At 37.7% G+C, this 22187-nt stretch overlaps 1 protein-coding gene across 2 annotated transcripts in view; it reads left to right on the forward strand.

The window, feature by feature from the left end:
• PCCA (propionyl-CoA carboxylase subunit alpha) overlaps window positions 1-22187 on the forward strand; it is a 359511-nt gene that overhangs the window by 82097 nt on the left and 255227 nt on the right. For both annotated transcript variants that reach the window (XM_081214648.1, XM_081214649.1), the window contains 2 exons: window positions 6028-6159; window positions 17986-18022. In XM_081214648.1, the coding sequence (XP_081070774.1) occupies window positions 6028-6159; window positions 17986-18022 (169 nt within the window). The remainder of the gene's footprint in view (window positions 1-6027; window positions 6160-17985; window positions 18023-22187) is intronic.

The raw sequence follows: 22187 nt of genomic DNA on the forward strand, positions 1-22187 counted from the left end.
TCAGGCTTCACTTTGTGCAAAATAACCATCTACTGAAGCATCCCAGCCGAACATGAGAATGCACTTTCTTTTTTTTTCTCTCTCTCTCTCTCTTTTTTTTTTTTAAAAGCCAAAAAAGTCCCCTGAAGAGGTTAGCAAACCGGCCTGAGAAACGCCTCCCTGGCTGTGGGTGCTGCTGCTGTGGCTGCTCCTGTTCTAGGTGTTGGTTTTACTCCTATAAGCTGGTGGCTACTCTGAGAATGTTTTCAGAGTTTTTATTGTAGAATAAAAGACAGATACAGAAAGAAACTATGCAGACCCAGTGTGGGCTTGCGTAAGGAGAGGAATCTTGTAGCCATTACGTAGGTTCAGTCATGAGACATTTGCCCTGAATCCCAGAAGGCCTGTCCGTGTGACCCATCTCAGTCCTAACCTCTGGTCTCTCCCTGGATGTATCCACTACTTTGACTTACATAGTAATCATTTTCATGCATTTTAAAATAATTCTATGGTCCAAATGTGCATCCCTAGACACTGTGATTTGTCTTGCCCATTTATTTTCACCTCTGATATGTCTTCTAAATGTCTCTCAATCCATAGGTTCTCCTCACATACATTTCTCTTCCCTGCAGTTTATCTGTTGATGAACCTTGGGCTGTTTGACCGGTAGAGTGTCTCTCAGTCTTGACTTAGCTGATTGCATAATCACGGTGCAGTTCTGCATTTCCCTCCATTTTTGGCATTTCCTACAGATTGGCAAACTGGCTTCAGAGATGGGGATCAGACTTAGGTTTCAATTCCTTTGACCAAGACTGTAGGAGGCACATGTCTTGTTACTGCTTTTTAAGATCTAAGCAGCCTTTGAAGCTTACTGTCTATAGCTTTTGCTTCATTAGATTGCAAAATGGTGATATTTTAATTCTAACATCTTTTTCATTAATTAATTGGAATATATTTATAAAGAGACTCTTCCCCTCATTTATTGTTTGGTTTCCTAGGGGTGTAATTCATATAGAAAGAGCAAGATGAGTGTATCATTCTTTACCTTTATTTACTAGTTTTTGAGTAAATTGGTTAACCAGTTAACCAGTTCTTTTTAAAAGTATCATTATGAAGTCATAGATTTAAACGTATTTTGTAGGTTTAAATCTGTTGGAGTTACTAGTGAATCTCAAGTTGTCCCTCTTTGGCCAGGGGGACCTAAGTTGGCTCATGGTCTTTTGGACTTGACCCTCAGAATCTTTTATAGCTTCCTTGCTCTCTGATCTGACAAGATATTCTAGGCTCATGTTTTACATTTCTTGCTTCAGGCCTTTAATCAGCCACCTTTCCAAGATGCATTGGTTTCTCTGTTTGTTTGTTTTATTTATTTCATTTATTTATTTCTGGCTGCATTGGGTCTTTGTTCCTGCGCATGGGCTTTCTCCAGTTGCGGCAAGCGGGGGCTACTCTTCATTGCGGTGCTCAGGCTTCTCATTGCAGTGGCTTCTCTTGTTGCAGAGCCTGGGCTCTAGGTGCGCGGGCTTCAGTAGTTGCAGCACGCGGGCTCAGTAGTTGTGGCTCATGGGCTCAGGCTCAGTAGTTGTGGCACACGGGCTTAGTTGCTCCGCGGCATGTGAGATCTTCCCGGACCAGGGCTCGAACCCATGTCCCCTGCATTGGCAGGCGGATTCTTAACCACTGCGCCACCAGGGAAGCCCCAGTCTGGTGAGAATTTAAACTTTCCTTTTGTACAAGTCACATATTCTTTTTTTTTTTCCTTTAGTAGTATTGCTGGAATGTATCATGGTACTGTTCATTCTGGGTTGAATTTTTCAGGTATACTGTAGTATGTTTAATATGTATTTTCAGTTTTAAGAAAGTTTGCTTGAGTTATGGTTTTTAGTACTTTTTCGTTGTTTTAGTCTCCCCCACCCCCTGCGCCACCCCCCCACCCCCTGGGCCAAAGACTCCTCTTATCCGTATGTTGGATGTTCTTTGTTTATCTTTAGAATTTGCCATTTCCTCTTGCATTTTAGAAAAAATTTCTTTTTTTTCTATTTAAATTTTTAAAAAGTTTCTTCCTTTGACTTTCTGTTTCTTGTAAGGCATTATTTGTTTTCTTTATTCACTCTTATTTTCCCTCTAGTTTAGTCTTCGCTTCCAAACTTATTTTCTTTTGCATTTCTAATTCTGATATCTTATTCATGTTTTCTTATTTTAAAATGTCTTTCAGCTTGTTTTGAAATAATAGATCACAGTTTGATCTGCTGTGTTAGCATGTCTTTCTCGTGCTTTTTTCCCTCCGTGGATGTTTTTCTAGTTCTTATTTTTTTCTTATAAAAACAGTGTATAGGATTTTACCTTGACACTTTTATTTTGCTTAGTTTTATGTGTGAAATTAGTTTTCCTCTATGTTGCTTTTTAAAGAGCTATATATTTTTTAAAATCAGTGATACATGTCTGAGAAGTTCAAATACTTGAACAGAGATAGCAGGAAAAGATTTTTTCCAGGTCTTGAAAAGATGAATTAACCTTGTAATTCCTTTTATTCCTTTTGATACTCATATTGTTATCAACACATTCAGTGGGTAGCACTAATATGTGCTTTTGAGATAACTATATTAATTTTTGAAAGCTTTCTCACTGACTCAGTTTTTTATCTCATGTGCTAACTTCTCTGCACCAGTCCTGAAACTGGTCTTTTCTACTAGAAATTCTTTTTTCTTTTATCACGGAATAAAAATTAAAGTCCAGAGTCTAGGTCCTTCAGGCAGTTTAGCAGTTTTTCCATGGCTGTGGCTCATGTCTGTCTGACCTTAGTTTTACAGTTATCCAAGTAGTAATTCCTTATGAACCTAAAATGTATATGTTAAAAAAAAAACTGGATTCATAGCTTAGCAATTTACTAATTGTCATGGTATTTCTAAGAATGAATTATGTATCATACATTTTAATTTTTACAGATGATGATTATTTCTGCATTTGCAACATAAAGCCTGTTGTAAATTAAATGTTTCCCTAACACATTACTCAAACCCAACTCTTTTCCCCATTCTTTTATCAAAATATGACCAGAACCATAAAATCACAGAATTTAGAAAGTGAAAACAGTCTTTTTTTTCTTCAGTCTCAGAGCAGTGATTTCAGCTTTTTGTAATTTCTTTCTTAGGTATCACTACAAAAGTGTTTCCAGTGATGATGAAAAAATTCCCACTTTTTTCACGACCATTATACATTTACCTGTATTTAGGTATTATATTTATCATTCATGGTAAATTTACAAGTTCCTTGAAAAGCATAGTTTGAGAAGTAAATTTTTTTGCTATGGCATGCTGAAGAGACTTACTGGTGATTAGGGAAAATGGGTAGCAAAAGATACAGGGTTAACAGTAGAGTATTGAAAGGTTATTAGTGCACAAATTTTGGCCTTAAGTTCTAAGTCACACAAATCACTCTGGTCAAGAACTCAGGACTTTTGAAACATGCTTCATCACTTTGCAATTACCATACTGTCTTATCCTTGCTTTTTTGGTCAAAGAATTAACAGGAGTCAGAGCTATGATACTGCTTCCTTAATTTGCCTTAATTACATTTAAAGGCTAAACCCAGGGAGTACTACCAAAACATCAAAAGATAAAGATAGAAAGGAAGTTAGTTTACTGAAACATCTGTTTGAGTAGTTACTCAGTGTAGTATTGGCTATTTTTCTTTGTGTTGGATGGGAGAAAGAATAGTCACTAAATGCTTGATGTGAGCTTTCTTTCTTGGTAATTTCGCATTTTGGGGTGAGTAATTTTCCTCAAATTAGAATGCATGAAAAAGTCTGGTTAATCAGTGGTTCCTGGTCCCTGGGCTCTTGTTAATCAGAAGTTTTACTGTGTAATCATAATGTATTTTGGATGTTCTCATTTATGTATTTCTTCAACTCTTTGTGTAGGTATTCTGATTCCTTGATTACATCTGCCTGGCATAGTGGTATTTAAAGCAGCATTTATGATAAAAATTCCTCCATCTTAGCAAGTAAAATGAGAATATGGAAAGACAGTTGGTAGTTGAAACATGATTGTTTCCTCTTGACTTAGTGTTTATTGGGTTGTAGGTTGGGGTAAAGAGAAGTGAGTGATTATTGCTCTGGTCCAAAATGACTAGTTTATTCAGCTAGAGACACAGAGTATGTGGAGGTGTAGTCTTACTACCACTTTCCCCTCTTACAGAGCAGTTCCATTTTTTTATGTGCTTTACATTTTGGGGGTTTCACATAAAGTTTTTTCTTTTTTAAAGAAAGTGAGGTTCTGTTAAAACTACGTACAAACATTTGTTGGAGAGGTACTTAATGAGCATCTGTTATGGCTGAAGAGGTTTCTTATCCAGCATTCTGTTATCGTAACACTGGTAAGTGTTGGTATTTGGGTTCCTGTAACATATTTTGGGGTCCTATGGACCTAGCTGTCTTATTATTCTAGTGTTCCTTTTTATCAGGACTTCTGGGTAGGGGACAAGAACTAACCGTTGTGGCACTCAGCTTGGTGTTTTATATTATTATTTATTCAGTCCTTAAATCAAACTTGCATGGTTGTTATTTACCCTCTTGTCACACAAAGAAAAGAGGCTTTAAACTCAAAATCTAAAAATTCCCCTTCTGTCTTGCTTTTGGGCAGGAGGGAAAGTATACATCCTGAGTTTAAAGGCATTGGCTTTTCTGTACATTTTATCTGAATGATTTCATGTACAATTTTTAATTCCGTCCCTTATTTGATGCCGTTAAAAATCCGTATCTCAGCCTGGACCTGTCTTCTACCCTCTGGACCTCTCTGTCTGTCTCCGGAACATGGGCACTTGACTGTCCCACAGGCGTCTCACCTCAGCATGTGTAAAGTTGAAACTGTCATACCATCTCCCACATATTTATCTCTTCATATATTCCTCCTGTTGTGTCCCTGCTCTGTTTCCACCTCCTGCTCTGGGTGGGTTTAATCCTCTTTGCTCACGATGGCTGAGAGCAATCCAAACACCACACTGCAGTAGCTACTCTGGATGATATTCTCATAAGGAGAATGAAGCTCCTTTCTAAAGCCGAGAGTCTTTTCAGGCAGCAGTGCCAGTAGATAGAATATGAGATGTAAATTAAATGATTTCTTCGTTACACAGACCCTGACCAAAGGTCATGGGAGAATCAACAGTTAGGTAACTTACTCTTATGATGCCCTGCATACAATCTGATTTTTCCTTTTTCATAGTTAACTTCCGTTCTTTACCTAATGACCTGATTCTTTACCTCAGCAAACCCCCTTTGCGCTTCTCTGGACCATGCCATACAGTGGAACTAACTCCATCGGTATTTTTTTCTGTTCCTAATTAGTATTCGTTAGCATTTTGTTTCCTTTAATATCATATACACAGAGAGGTGGACCGATTGCTGGGGAACTAATGGTGATTTATGTAGAGTAGTTTTGATTGAAATCATAACTCTACCTGGTAAATTCCCACTGTATTCTTTACTCATTTCTTATAGTCACAAGGATGTAAACATTGCATACTTTATTTTGTCTGTTTCTCTGAGGTACTGGTGATCTGTTTCATGTTCCCTTGGATTAGTTGATATTCTGTGGTTTTCATCCATGTTATCCCCTACACTTAGCTCAAAGCCTGGCACAAAGTTGGCATGTTAAACTAGGCACTGTGCTGCAGGGTATTGAGAATACAAAGATTTATAAGGCTTTTTAAAGGTGAACTTACTGTTTAGATTGGGTGGCAGAATACTAAATATAACTACACCACCATAGAAGTTGCTTTTCCAAAGAATACTGTTAATATCAAGTAGGAGTTCTTCATTACTTTTTGTTATTTTTCTTTGACCTGACTTTCATATATCTTTGTACACATATACTGTATGCAACACAGTATTATATATTGTAATACATTGGCTCAAATGCTTGCTTTTAAGTTGTTCTTGGTCTGTGAGTAACTAGTAAATATACATACGGGTTTTTCTTTTTATAAAATTGTGACTCCATATCAAGCACTGAAATGTTTCTGTTATAAATTTCTACTGGCATTTCTTCACAGGCAGCAGAAGATGTCATTTTCATTGGACCTGATACACATGCTATTCAAGCCATGGGTGACAAGATTGAAAGCAAATTATTAGCTAAGAACGCCAAGGTTAACACAATCCCTGGCTTTGATGGAGTGGTCAAGGTGAGAAACTGTTTTACTCTAATCTTTATAGTACATGTCCCGAAGTCAAACATTTTGTCAAAAGTGTAAGATAAAATGCAAATTTTGCTTTTTAAAATATTCATGTATAGATTAAAAAAATCAATGTTGTTTACACTTGGATTATTTTGAATGGCGTAAGTTAAAAAGAGCAAGAAGCCCCTGAAGCATTGTATTTAATCATCAGTGTTGACTTTTACTTTCATAGGAGAAAGCTTGGTGATATAAAAATGTGCTGTTAGATGTGTGGATTTCATTTGTTGGTGGTATATATTTAATGTTTGAAACATTATGATGTTCTCTGTACCTTTACGGTGAGCTCCTGTCCATATGGTGGGCTCCTGTCCATATGCATAAAATGTGAATTGTAAACTTGTTTGGTATAGCTGTGTGTCACTATAGATCCCAAGCACAACTCCTCAACCAGCAAGCCGCTTTTGCAGCTGAAGTCTTCTAAGGAAGACATGCAGAAATTGGAGTATGTGTCTCTTCTTCCTCTCTGTGCTCCTCCCCACTGCCAAGGAAAAATTATTCATTTTTTTCTCATGAGAAAAGAGTCCCTATGTAGACTTGAATTAGCCTGCAGGAACTCTTCATCTCAGTGTTTCTTATTGTACCTTCTGGGCTGGGCAGTTCTTCATTGTGTTGGATTATTTCATGAATTACAGGACAGTTAGCAAGCATGGCCCCTGGTTAGTAAATATCCTCAGCTTCTTGCCCATATTTACCTATATTTACTCAATATGTATTCATCCATTTTTTTTCCTTCTCTCATCTTACAAAGAATAGATGTTCCCTATCCTCTGTAAAGCCGATTCCTCCTCTTATGCTCCAGATGTACCCTTTATAGACTTCACGGGCTACAGTCTTCACTCATTATCTTTCCTCTCTTCTGTGTCTTAAAATTCTCCTTGTCTTTTAACGCCTTTCCATTATTATTGCTATTAAAAATGCTCAATCAGTCAAAACTGTACTCATCCCTGAGCTAAGTGGGAAGCACCTGATGATGAAAGAAACCTGTGGCCCCTCACATCATGGTGCTTCCCGTTTAGTGGAAAGAAGTATGTGTTCCTCGTCTTCAGAGAGCACAGTAGCCCCTTGTCGCCCCACAGCTGCCACCTTAGTTCTCTTCCCTTTCACAGCCAAACGTCTTAGAAGAATTGTCCCCACTTGCTTTCATTTCCACACTTTCCCCCTTATCTTTAGTCTACATCTGGCTTCTTTCCTCATTCCCACCGAAATTTCTCTTGAAAAGGCTACCAGCAACCTCCCCCTCTCATGAAATCCAGTGTGTAATCTTTAATCCTGGTCTTCTCAGTCTCTTCAGAGCATTTCAGTCTCTTGGTTACTTTTCTTCCTCGAAATACTCACTTCTGGCACATTACTCAGTTCCAGTTTTGTTTTTGTATTTTTGGCTTGTTTAAATGCTTCTTCTTAGTTTCTATGCTGATTGTTCTTCCTACCTTTGTCCCTTAAATGTTGGTTTTATTATGGGTTTTCTCTTCTTGGACAAACTCATTCTAAGCAATATAACTTATTTTTATGGCTTCACATCTCAAACCTGTATACCTGTTCTAGATATTGCCTTAGAACTACATATCCAGTTGTTTCTTAAACAGGTCTGCCTGATGCCTTTGAGGCACCATAAAAGTAACAAGTTGAAGCTTAACTCATCGTTTTCTCTCCAGCCAGGGACTGGCATTCTGTGGCTCCAGACACTCCTGTTTTTGTAAATAAAATTTTATTGGAACACAGCCATGCTCTTTCCTTTATATGTTGTCCATGGCTGCTTTTCCATGATAATGGCTGAGTTGAGTAATTGTGTCAGAGACCCACAAAGTCTGGAATATTTACTACCTGGCCTATTCAGAAAAAGATTGTTGACTCCTGCTGTAAACTTCTCATTTTTTCCTTTCCTGCCTGAGAAGATGCTGGCATTTTCCACACCATTTCACAAGCTAGAAACTTGGAGTTCCTAATAAATACTGCTACAGAGAATTCACTTAAATACCTTTCTGATCTATTACTTTTATTTTTTTCCTCACACTAACTCCAAGTTCCAACTAACATCATATAGTCTGGATTACTTCACCAGCCTTCTAATTGCTCTCCCTGTAGCCAGTCTTTTTTATTTTTATTTTAAAAATATTTATTTATTTGGCTGCGCCGAGTCCTAGTCAGGGCACATGGGATCTTTAGTTGCGGCATGTGAACTCTTAGTTGCGGCATGTGGGATCTAGTTCCCTGACCAGGGATCGAACCCGGGCCCCTTGCACTGGGAGCACGGGGTCCTAGCCTCTGGACCACCAGGGAAGTCCCCTTGTAGCCAGTCTTGGTCTTGGTCCCGTCCAGTTAAATTTCGACACTAAAGTTTGAGTGATGTTTCAGAAATCCAGATTTGATCACATGCCTGTGTTTAAAAACTCTTGAATGACTACTCATTTAAATCCTTTGAATAGCTGACCTTTGTTTCTCTCTTCAAACTGATACTGTGCCAGCTTACCCTTTGCACTGGATGTACCAACCATATATGACATCTTTCAGATTTTTGAAACTTCTGTTCTTAATTCTGACACATGTGTGTTGATTCTGCTTCGGTCTTCACTCCTGACTGTCTTCTACACATAGTTTAGGTCTTGGCTTAAACATACATTTCTCACAGAGGCATTCCTTGACTGCATGTATTAGATTAGGCCCTCTACTGAATTTTCCCTTAATATCCTGTACTTCACTTACCACATTTAAAATTATTTGTTTACTCATCTATTCAGTAAATAACAAGTGCACACTGTTTGTCTAACATTGAAGTGCTATGGATATAGTAGGGATCAAAGCAGACCAAAACAAAAAAATATTCCTGCCCTCATTGAGCTTATGCTATAGAAAAAGGAGACAAATAATAAATAATAAAGTAAGAAACATAAGACAGGGAACAGGGAGAGGGAATGTTGGAGGGTAGGATACCTGTTGTTTGAATACCTGTTTTAAGTTCTTTTGGGTATATACTCAGAGTAGAATTGCTGGGTCATATGATAAGTCTATGCTTAACTTTTTGAGGAACTTCCAGGCATCCAAGCCTTTGTGTAATCCACTCCTCTTCAGTTTGGGTAAAACCTGTGATTCGCTTCTCTAACTAAGAGAATATGGCAAAGGGTGATGGCATGTCACTCCCTTAATTAAGTTACATTATATGGCAAAGGTGATGGAATATCACTGCGTTCACTTACATTAATAAGGCAAAGTAATTGAGTGTCGCTCCTGTGATTATGTTTTATTATAAAAGACTCCATTTTAGGAGACTAGAGAACAGATTCTAGGTGCTGGCTTGATGAAGGGAACAGCCGTATTGAGGAAACCCACATGGCAGTGAACTGCAGACAGCTTCGGAGGATCTAAGTAAAGATGATCTCCATTCGAGAGCCAGCAAGACGGTGGGGCCATCAGTCATACAGCCTCAAGGAAATAAATTCTGCCAGTCACCTGAATGAACTTGGATTTGTCCCCAGTTGAGCCTCCAAATGGAAATGCAGTCTGGCCCATACCTTGATTGCAGCCTTGAAAGACCCTGAGCAGAGTATGACAAGTCTTTTCTTTATTAGGCTGTCAACTATTGGGTTTTAGTCCTTCTTTACATTCTCGTTTTAGAGAGTTTGGGTGGTGGTTTTATGAGCCTTGGTCTATTCAGCCCTAATACTTCTGCCGGTATAATTGTACTCCAGCACCGCCCCCCGCCCCAACACCCCGAGCAAGAAATCTGGCCTTCTTGAGATCCTCAGTTTGGGCTTGATTTAGCTACAAGGGTAGTGATGAGTCAGAGTCCAAATTAATTCTGTCTTGATGATTAGTAGCAGAGTCCTCAGGACTTCAAGGACAAGGTCATTAGGAGAGCATTTGATCTGGAGATTCTATTTGCATTGTAGATTCTTTCGTATGAAGTCAGTGTGTATAATGTCTCATAGGAGGAAGGAATGTTCCTTGAATAAAGGTTCAAAGGTGACAGTTGGGGTCTGGGACGTGGGAAATGTGAGAAATATTAGAGAGAACCATTATCTGAGTAATTGGTTGAGGCTGAGAGAGAGCTTCTGTAATGATGGAGGGATTTAAGTTTGATAGTGTACCACCAGTATCAATAAGTGATAATTAGTGAAATTTCTCCTTTTGAGTTGATGACTGAAATGGGTACTTGATTCACTTTTGGAACATAGCCTGTTATATTTTTTTCCCTCATTTTCTTGGCTAATACAGAACAATTGTTCACTCATTGTTACTTCTGGTTGCAAAATCTGCAGGTGTCTTATCAAAAGACTGATATTCATTTCTGGAGCGGGAGCATCTGATTTTATCTGTAAGGCCATTCGTTTATTCTGCACCTAGTCATGCGGAACACTAGGTGTTTGAGAGTTTGCTTCCCTGTTTTTCCCTAAGGTGCACCTCTCAGATGAATCATTCATACCAAAAGCTTATGAAAGAGTCTGTTATAATTCTAAACTATCCTTGGTGAAATTATGCCATCTAGAAAGATAAGAACATGAATTTGAGTTACAGATTTAATACATTTGAGGAGTAGCCTGACTTACAGCACAGGCAGCCTGAGACAAACCTGTTTACAAAAGTCTTGCAGTGGCTTACCAAATAATGGTTGGCCATCTCTAACTGCAGACCTGACAGTGTGCAGTGCCTTGGTGGTTTAGGATTTGGAGGGGAGATCTCTTCCAGACCCAGACTCCCATGGACAAAAAAATAAGTCAAGACAGGGGAAAGTTTTCAAGGTTTTGATAATGGGTTTCAAGGCAAATTTTGTCCTATTTGGATACCCTTGAAACCTTCTGAAGTCACTGGCTCCTGGACACATGAACATGAACTTATAGGTCCTATGCTTGTCTTCTTCCATTTGAACTTTGTCTTATGGACTCAGAACAAAAAATGTTGAGGATTTTTTGGAGCTCTCCCCAATGTGAGATTTTTCTCACCATTGTGGCTGGGGAGACCCCCGAGCGTGGGGGGCTCAGTGGGCATCAGAGGAGCACTGCAGTTTTTGAAGCTAGGATCTTGAACTGTGGCTTTTAGTAGGTCTTGAACTGATTCCAGTGGAGCCTCCAAGATTGCCTCAAAGTGATGGTATCCTTTACTGTAGTAGGTAGTAAACTTGGTTTTGCTTGATCAACAGGTTTTTTTGGTTGTCTTTTCAGGGAGGCTGCATTTGACAATCTGCATTTGAATTTCCAACCTCGGTTAATTTGGAAAAGAGGGAAAAGTAGAAAGTTGAAGAAAGTAAATCCACTGTCTTGTTAGTGTTGTCTCCTTGTATGCCTTAGGTGATCTTTAAGATCCTGTTTACACTCTCAGATGATGATAGATTCTCATTACCTGTGTTAACTTAAGTATGGTATACAGTTCCTAACACCTCTTGTCTGAATTAATTTGTTAAACCACAACTGAACCTGCAGGATGTAGTTTTCAGATAAGCATTTAAAAATAATTTTAAGAAATGCTCCTTTGTTTTTCAGACAAATGTTAATACTAGTTTTATTTCTAGTTTGCTTTTAATTATTTCTGATATGAGACTGTACATTTTTTTTCTTTTAAATTTGGTTATTTTAGAATCCTTGTGTAGTAATTCCACATTCATTTGGAACTACACTACTTTTCACATTTTGTAGTTTAGATTTGTTAGGTAAAAGATTGCTTTTGATGGTATCTATGCAGATAGAGGTTTGCTGATGCACATAGTGTAAATTTTTGGAATACCTTGTGGTTTTAGCAACTGCATTAAGCAATACTTTTGCATTGGAAGACTATATGTTCTAATTATAGATAATTCCATCTTTTAAAAATCCATACTTTTTTTTTCTCCCATTGATCTGTGGTATTTTTAAAGCAATTATTTTCTTGGCAACTATAGTCTACTTTTTTTTCTCCAAGTACTTGAGTAAATTAATGTGGTTTCAGTTTGTTATATTTCTCCTTAAAACATTTGTTCCTTTTCCATTTGATTATTTTGAATGTTATCTGGACGTTATATGGAGATGGTTTCCCACATTCTTTTAAAACGTTGTGTGTGGTACTTAAGGAGTCCTCTGGAACGGTTTCCTTTTGTCTTGTTCTTGAGTCACCCTTTTTTTTTTTTTTTTTTGCGGTACGCGGACCTCTCACCGCTGCGGCCTCTCCCGTTGCGGAGCACAGGCTCCGGACGCGTAGGCTCAGCGGCCATGGCTCACGGGCACAGCCGCTCCGCGGCATGCGGGATCCTCCCGGACCGGGGCACGAACCCGTGTCCCCTGCATCGGCAGGCGGACTCCCAACCACTGCGCCACCAGGGAAGCCCAGAGTCACCCTTTTCATTAGAGAGAAACTAATGTTGTTTTAAAGTGTCATTTAAAGTAGTCAAGTATTCAAGTAGTCATCTGGTATGAAATATTTGCCTTTCATTTTCTTTAGTATCTTATTAACTTGATCTCAGGAACTTGAGAGCAGAATGAATGAAGAGTGTTCATCTGAAGCTGTTGGAAGACAGGGTTGGAATCCCAGCCCACTTGTTTAGCGAAAAATAACAAGCCGCAGACCCTGATTTCAAAGAGCTTCAAGTCCCCTTAGGGAGACCTACAGATAGACAGGCAATTTAATACATTTTAATAATGTGAAGCTCAGAGTGTGTTGGGCCCATGTAGGAGGGGCACCTAACCTAGTTTAAGGGTGTCATGGTAGAACTTCCAGTGGAACGATATTTAAGTGATAACCTGAAGTCTGAGTAGTAGTGAGTTAGCTAAAAAGTGAAGGGAATTGATGGAGATGCAGCATTATGGTCAGTGAAAATATCTTGTAAAAGCTTGGAGCTGGGAGACCATGGGAACTTTAGCAAACTGCAGGTATGCAAGTGTGAGGGGCTGTAGTTAGACAGGGCTGGAGAGAGAATTAGGATCCAGATATGTATGACTTTGAATGCTATGCATCTGGACGTGGAGGTTATTTTTGTGGCTTTGGGAGCCTCTGAATGGTTTCATGCAGAAGAGTTAACATGATAAAAATTGTGGAATTAGAAAACTTATTTTGATTGTGATGTGGAAAATGGATTGGAGCAGTGCAAAACTTGAGGTTGGTAGACAAATTAGAATGCTCTTCCTTTCACCCAGACAAGAAATGTTAGGGGCCTAAAATAAGGCATTAGGATGGAGCAAAGTAGATGGTATAGGGAGACACTGAAAGTTGAATCTGTAAGATTTTGTGATCTGTTAGATGTCAGGTGTGAAGCAGAGGGAGAAATCAACAAAGATTAAATTGCTGCATTTGGTTCTAATACCTACCAGTTTACCAGGAACTTTATTACACTTCTCTGAGTTTCTCTTGTTCTGTAAGAGAGAATAGTAATATTTACATCTCAGGGCAGAGTATGGTAGTATCTTTGAGTGAGGTTTATAAATTATGCAGTGTAGGTTTAAAGTAGTAATTGTTTTTATCACCTAGTTAGCCAGATTTTAAACACTGCACTTCTGCTTTAGCAGAAAGAGCCAATAATAACAACAACAAATTAGTGTGAAAGGAATCATTAAAAAAACCAAAAAATCGGAAAGCTGTGTCCTAGTAATTAAAAAGTACAATATTAGACATCAGTTATCTTTTTTCCCTGCTAAACCGAGAATAACTTTCCTGATGATGCTTCAAAGGCTTTAAGGTTTTATATTTTTGAAAAGGGTCCAGTTATGTTTATCATGCTGTTTTACAATAAGAGAAACGTGTACTAAATTTTAGATTTGAAAATATCAATAAATTCAACAGAAAGAGTCTTCTGTTTGACTTGGAATTATCTGGAAAATAGAATCAGCTGGAACCTATCTCCTGAACCCAGGATTGTTGAAAGTTTTGCTGTACTTTGTATATGAATGCAGAATAGTTTGAGGATGTTTTTTGTGTACAGATAGAGCTTTTACCCATGGTGTCTTTTTTTTTTTTTTTTTTCTGATGTGGGCCATTTTTAAAGTCTTTATTGAATTTGTTACAGTATTGCTTCTGTTTTTTTGTTTTTTTGGCCACTGAGGCATGCATGTGGGATCTTAGCTTCCAACCAGGGATTGAACCCGCACCCCCTGCACTGGAAGGCGAAGTCTTAACCACTGGACCGCCAGGGAAGTCCCATGCCCATAGTGTCTTGAAGCAATGATTATTTTGTTTTCTTCAGAAACAGTCACTGATTTGTTCAGAACCAGCTGAGGGCAGTAAACTAAGTAGCTTCCCATACTGATGAGTAGCAGGACTCTCATCCAGCGAGTACAGAATTCAGGGTTGGTAAGTAGGCTGTATGTAGCAAGTGAGAAGGGAGAGGTGTGGCCTGAATCGTGGGTGGTGGAGCCAGTATTGGACACTACTGTCACTGTAGAAATAAATTGGGTGTTTAACATCAGGGAGGACCACTTGAATTTGCCTGTCTTTGTTACAGATTTTACTTCCCTTCCCTGCCCAAGAAGAACCCTGCTTACCAGCTGTAAAGAGTACTCGGATCATCTGATCCAGTGAAGGGCACTGGAGGTGCACGTGCACATTTTTGCAGTATTGTAGCGCCAGTATTAGTTCTGTATCATACAGGTTCAGAGAATGAGTGATGACCACAGGATAGGACAACCAAGGGCAGGCAGGAAAGGAACAAACTTGATAGTTGGGAGTGCGGGCTGCCCATTTTATCACATATTGCCAACCTTAACTGAGTGCTTAGCATTTGCCAGACTCTGTTCTAGTGTGTTTCAGCTGTTACTAATCTCATCTTCTTAATAACCCTATGAGATATTATGTCCATCTTACAGATGAGGAAACCTAATTCCATAGAGGCATACTGGTAGGTAATGCGTTCACTGTCACTGAGCCAGCATTGAAGCCCATGCCTTTGGGCTCCAGTATCTATGTTCTTAGCTGCTGGGCTTTGCTGCCTCACAGGTGGGTGCTACAGGCCATTAACAGATAAATTGGGCCTGCAGAAAAAGCATCCAGTTGTTTTTAGCTCCTTTTTACATTGTTGCGATCTACCTATTTGGTTATAGCAACATCACCTACCTACCTCTCCCATCATACTCTCTGTAAAACAGAATATTTTACTGTTTTATTCTTCAGTTGGATGATAGAGCTCGCTTAATGTAAGCTGTGCTGAAATAGAGGAGTAGAAGAAATGGTTACTGGTTCTGTTGGCTTCTTTCCTCTTTCTCCATTTCTTGAACTGCTGCTGTTCTAGAATCATATAGCTTAATACTTTCCTGCAACCCTTTCCTTGTCAGATGAATTGTTGGTCTTTTTTTTTTTACTACAAAATTTTTTTCTACCTGTAGCCCTACAGGGAAGTTACACTGTGGGATGTGTCAGTGCCATTGAATTTGGAGCTATTGGGCTGGCTGGCCAAAAAGTTCATTTGGGTTTTTCTGTAACATCGTGCAGCAAACCCGAACGAACTTTTTGGCCAACCCCAATATATAGGACCTTTTTATCTCTTTAAAAGTAGTTTAGTATATGTGCTGAAAGAACATATTGGAGCTAGGTGTACTTAATAGTTTATTGTTGAAACTGATAATAGAGATTTTTAATGTCTAGTACATAATATATGCTTAATTAAATATTTTGGGATGAATGAATGACAAGTGAAAAATTAATTTTAAAGACAGGTTTGATTTTACTTGGAAGGTCATTTAGTAGAATTTGCTTTTCATAGTAAGAAAACTTAAGCGTACTGATTAGTTAAAAACACAAGATTGTTTTGTGGCAGTTTATCGAAGTGTTGGATTTGTAGCAGCTAAAGAATTTTTAGAAGTTTTGCTTTGTGTAAACATATCTCTCTGTACACAGTCCATCCATAATATGTATATATAAATACATATTAAAATATTACTAATGAACTAACATTGCCTGTTAGTTCTCTCAAGGTAATGAACCTTTTAGATAGCAGGGTTTTTTCTCTCTGAATATCTTTTGCAAATATACTATTACACGTTTGAAAGAAAAGACATGTTAAAAGTTTCCTTCTAGGCTTCTTATAATCCAGTCTCCATCAGCCAGCACTCTTCCTGTATTTTGTTCGCGAGGCACTAATTGTCCGCATTTGGCAGGTTTAACACTTCCTGACAGAGAGGCTATTAAGGGGAAGTATTCTCCAATAACTGTCACTGGCTTGAACAAAGAACCTTCAAACTCAATGTGTGGAAACCACTAACATTATTAAATGACCCTTTTCATGGATTTTTATCCCTTTAAGCTAAAATTTGGAGAATGTAAGGTCAGTGAAAACAGCAAGGTGTAATAAAGCAGTAAACCTTGATTTTTTGCCGGTAGAATGGGAAGTATAGATTTATCTCTTACTTGAAACAATTGTTATTTGGAAAATCTCATTAGCAGATGTGACTGCTTGGAGTTTAAAAAAAAAAAAAGACTTAAAACTGATGTTGCTTTCAGGACTGCTTTGAACTTAACAAGCACCTATTTGTGGAGCAGACTGGCTAATGAAAGGAAATTAAATTTTTCTGACAACTTCCCCTGCCAAGCTCCTTATTCAGGGGACATTATTAGGTACTGAAGACTTTTAAGGAAGATTTTTTTTTTTATTAGACATGAATGAAGCAGTTATAAACATCCCCCGCCCTCCCATTTTGGGGGAGGATTCTGACATGGTTACTCTACATTTTTGAAGTATTAGCTTAAAAGCTTAAAAAATACCAACCTTTACTTTGATATTTTAAAGTTATTTTCTAAAAATTCAAGCATTCTTACCAGCTAATGGTTTCAAAACATTATTGTCATTCCCTGTGATAGTTTAGTTTATGTCACTGAATTATTTAAAAAGTTAAATTTACTAGGATTTACTTGGATTTAAAATCTTTTCAGCTTTCTCTTTACTGTTATCTGGGGGAAATGTCCTGTGTTGGACGTGTTAGGTGAGAATTAATGATCAATGAAATGGTTTAGATTCAAGGGAAGTTTTGGTCCATTCAGTGGCATTGGTTGATATTTAGAAGTAAGTAATCCTTACATTCATAAACTTTTACCTTGTGCTGTTTTATTTATTTTTATTTTTAAAATTTTTATTGAAGTATAGTTGATTTACAGTGTTACCTTGTACTGTTTTAGAATGCCTTTTCTTTCCTTGGCTTTTTGGTAGTTTTCCCCCCACTAGATGGTTCATTGAATTTCAGGTTTTAATTTATGTTAACAAGGTGTAACTGGTAAAGGTAAAATATGTACCCAAAAAAAGGATGAAAGAAAAAAGAAAAAGTAATGCAGATTACTAAAGGAATTTTTTGAGGGGAACAATTGGCAATTCCTATAGATACGAGAAACTTACTTTTTTGTTTCTGGAAATAGATACGAGAAACTTACTTTTTTGTTTCTGGAAAATCTGTTGATCTCCTCCCAAACAATAGAGAATCAACTCCCCCTGCTGACAGAATCAAGGAAAACATGACATATAAATATCAGAGACAGAAACAAGCTGGCTGTGGACAAGCTTTAATGATCTGATTTATGGTTCGGTATTGATTGTAAACATCTAAATTCTGCCGTTAAATTCCAGCAACTGCACCAAATCACTTGGCAATTCTGGTAGTGCTTCCTGCCAGCTCATTTCAAACTGCTTTGAGTTTCTTAATATAATAAGGATGAGGTAGAATTTACATTCCACTTATGGTATTAATTTTACATTTCTCTGAATAAAAAGAGTTAGAAGGTTGTAAAATTGAACATTAAATGAATCGGAGGAAGCAGTAGTGCAATATATGACTGCCCTAAAGACATTGTGCAATGGTTGATGGGATTAATGTTGGGTCTCATTTCCTGCTTTTACAGGATGCAGATGAAGCTGTCAGAATTGCAAGGGAAATTGGTAAGTTCTCAATTTTGGTAGGATTTCTATGTCTTTTAGCAGATATGGTTGAGTAAACATGTAATACGTAATTCCCGAGGAGCAAATAATAGTTTAATAGTTTCAGGTTTCTGATTACTTGTTCCTCTGGAAGAATTTATCAGCGGAATTACCGTATTCTATTATGAAAGGGAACTTTAAAGAGTAATTTGACCTTAATTATAGTTCCTTTGTAAGAGAAAATCACTGGCTAATTAAAAGAAGGAATTGTCTTAATAGTTCTTGAGATTGGATGTAATATAAATTTATATATATGTAGTTGAATGCAACTTACTAAAGGACATACATGATTAACATGAAGATTTCGTATTTGACAAGGCTCTTCACGTTTTTACCTTTTCCTAAGAATTTAAGTATCAACTTAAAAATCTTGCTAGGAAAGAGAAAATAGAATGTGAGAAATGAGAACAGAATATTCTAAATTGGAGTAAAAGGTAAACTGAAGGATGTCTTAATGACTGTTTTACTTGCCTGTTGTATGTATAATTATACTGGGGCAGTGCTTCCTGACTTTTTATTTTCAGAAATATTCCTGGCACTCTTGACATTGTATTTTCAATACCTGTTAATTAAGAAAATGCATGGGCATACTTTTATCATAGATTAGTAATGCTATTAAATAACTTTACAGTTTATTAATCAGTTCATATTTGATTACATTTGACAGAAATTTGTAGGTAGATGAGAGAAATTAGCCAATGCTTGGTAGTTAGGAATTCACAGCATCTTAGCATTCCTGCACTGATGGGGCCAAGCTTTTCAGCATCCCACATTAATATTTCTTTTCTCTGATTATTTAGAATTATTTTATTCATTTGGAGAGCATTTACTTTGGCTGATTTGACTGATATAGGTCCTGGACTTAAGACCAGGCCCTAGAAAATCTTATTTTATCTGACTATAACATCTCTTCATTAATCATTTCTTCAGGCTTCAAAAAGCATCAAAAAGCATCTCAGTACTTCTCAGGAAGATTTGCTAGATTCTGAATATAGGTTGGACTACATGGAACTGATTTGTGGTTTATGTCTTTAAGAAAATCAAAAGCTTCTCTCTGTGGTTTGAAATCACTGCATTCCTCATAGCCTAAGAGGCTATAACATGTCTGCTGGCTTTTGAGGAGACTTTCCTAAAATAATTTTATTTTGTTGTGTACTTGCAAATGTCAAAAGTCATCTTTCTAGTTCTAGTTTAGATATTATTATCATCTGTATAACAGGACATAATAATACTGTGATCACAATAGTATCTACATAAAAAGAACAGAATATTTGGAGAAGTTTAGAGAAATAAAAAGGGGTTAGGAGAAAATCTTGAATTCCGTTGGTGTGTCACAATTTGAATCATGAATCTTCAGCTCTTGAGAATTCCCTTTGTATAAATGGCAGGTTGCTTTGCTTGCTCTTTTTTGTCTTCCACTTTAAGGAAAAAAAAAATTGTGACCTTTAAAATAACCAGTGAATCATGGTGGGACTCGGACCAGTTGTCATCACTTGGCTTTTTCCTCCCTTACTATTTTAGTGCTGTACTTAACCACCCTCAACCCCCTTCAGTTTTTTACTTACTAAGTTTATCTAATTCAGTGAAGGCTCTTTTCTTTATATTTGGGCACATCCGTTATGGTCCTTCTTCTTTCCTGTCTTTCCTCTAGTTCTTCCTCAGTTGCTCCTTCTCATTCGTGAAATGAATGATCGCAATCATGGCTATTAAGTATAAGAGTGCTAGTGTTTTGCTTATGGTGAAAGAAAGGGAAGCCATAAAATTTGAGGCGAAGTAAAACATAATAAAGAACCAGGGTCATCAGCCTTATAAAGCTTTTGAAATTTCCCTGAAAACCCCCTCTGAGTCACTACTGAAACCTCCCATAAAACCTTTTCCCTCAAGTGCCAGCTTCTAAAATAAGTTAAATTACATATTATTAAAGTTTCTTGGTTTTCTGTATTGTTCGGTTGATTCATCACTTTTCTACTAATTTTATTGAGATATATCACATTTTAACTACATTATGATTTTGTTGACTTCTTGTGAGTTTGTCTAAGAGTTGAATTGAACATTGATTCCCTGGGAAAATACATTCCCAGTTCTAAACAACTGAATTATAATCAACCTTTGAACCTATCCATTTGTAGGTTGCGGATGGTCCATTTGTCATGCCTATTCACAGATTTCTGTTTTACCTCTTTCTGTGTTACATGGTGAAAATGAAATGGATTGTCTTTTCTGTGGTTCCCTTCTCTCTCACATCTGTACTTCTTTTCTGGAAACAGGGATCTGGGCTGCCTAAGGAGGAAACTACCGCGTTGAGCATTGATGAATTAGGTGCCTTTTGCATAATAGTAGCTCTTGTTTATGGAGCATTTTTTCCATGTAGCAGGCACTTTGTGAATGTTATTTCTAATGCTAATTCTTGGGTTAATTATTTTCATTTACATTTAAGAAACTAAGGATTAGAAATGGTAAGTAATTTGCTCAAGGTCACAGAGCTACTGAGTGGTGGGCTACTTTAAATTTAGGGTCATTTAGCTCCAAAGAGCATGGATTTTTCACTATACTTTGGAAAACTAATGGTATTAGAGGTTGAGAGCTAAAATTTGAGTTACCACTTTGTGTAAAGTAGTATAAGGCACTTAATCATGTTATATATGGAATTTAAGAATCAGACAGCCCCTTATCATTGACAGGGTGAGAGACAGTTAAGACTTAATATGTTACTTCTATGTACTTGTTTTTTGGCCTTCCTTGTCTCCCTCATTCTCACTCCTGATTTTTTCCTTTTGACCTCTCTTAAGTTTAAAGATACAGGGCTATTGATCCCCAGTTTATCTTTAACCCCAGAGATAGGCAACAGCAATCAGTAAGCTTTGATTTGCATTAAAGTTTGAGCTTTTTACTGGATCAAAGGTCCTTAATACAATCAAGCCAAAACTGATTCTTAAAAGGAAAAGAATTTGTAAATCGAAACCCTGTTCTTTAACAACTTCCAGATTATTCTGATTGTTTTCTTTTCTTCTGCCTGTCTTCCTTACAGTCACAAATCGTACCCAATTTAAGAAAAATTTTTTTGATCCTCAGATCCCCCATACTCCAAACCTGTTTCTCCCACGGTTTCTACATCTCGGTAGATGTCACTCCATTCACTCAGTGGCTAGCAAGTTAAAACCCAAGATCTATCCTGGTGCCTTTTCCCCTGTCATCCTGTTGTCAGTCTATCAATAGATACTGTCAAGTCTTCATTCAAAATATCTCCCATGTTCACTACTCACTATCTTGACTCCCAACACTCTCCTCCAGACTACCATTGTCCTTGCAGGGACTAGGATAATGGTTTTCCTACTTATTTTCTTAAACACTTCAAAGCCATTCTCCACATAGCAGTCAGTGTGATATTTTAAAACTCTAAATAATACGGACACACCCCATCTCATCCCACCCAATTGATCCCAGCTTTAAACCCGTTAATGGCTTTCCATTGCACTTAGATAAAATTAAAATTCCTTCCTGTGACTACAAGCCCCAGATGATTTGACACCTGCCTTTCTCTCCAATCTCATTTTATACTCCTCCCTTCCTTGCCTGCCATACTTCAGTCACACTGGCTTTCTTTTTTAATTTATTTATTTTATTTATTTTTGGCTGCGTTGGGTCTTCGTGGCTGCGCGTGGGCTTTCTCTAGTTGTGGCTCGCGGGCTCTAGAGCGCAGGCTCAGTAGTTGTGGCACACGGGCTTAGTTGCTCCGCGGCATGTGGCATCTTCCCGGACCAGGGCTTGAACCTGTGTCCCCTGCATTGGCAGGCGGATTCGTAACCACTGCGCCACCAGGGAAGTCCCTACACTGGCTTTCTTGATTACATCAAACTTCAGGACCTTAGAATAAGATTTTTTGGGGTGGGGTGGGAAGCCTGGAATACTCTTGCTGATATCTTCACATAGATGGCTCCTTGTAGCCTTTCATATCTTGGCTTAAATGTCATGTCTTCAAGAGAAGACACTCTAACATTACCACTCAGTAATTCTGTTTTATAACCATATTCCAAATTTCTGCAAAGTACTCATGCCTTTTGGATATTTTTCTTGTTTTTTAACTTTTTCCTCAATGTGTTATTTTGAAAATTTTAAATCATGCAAC

Source organism: Mesoplodon bidens, assembly GCF_964165515.1.
Source record: "Mesoplodon bidens genome assembly, chromosome: 17".
Taxonomy (NCBI): domain Eukaryota; kingdom Metazoa; phylum Chordata; class Mammalia; order Artiodactyla; family Ziphiidae; genus Mesoplodon; species Mesoplodon bidens.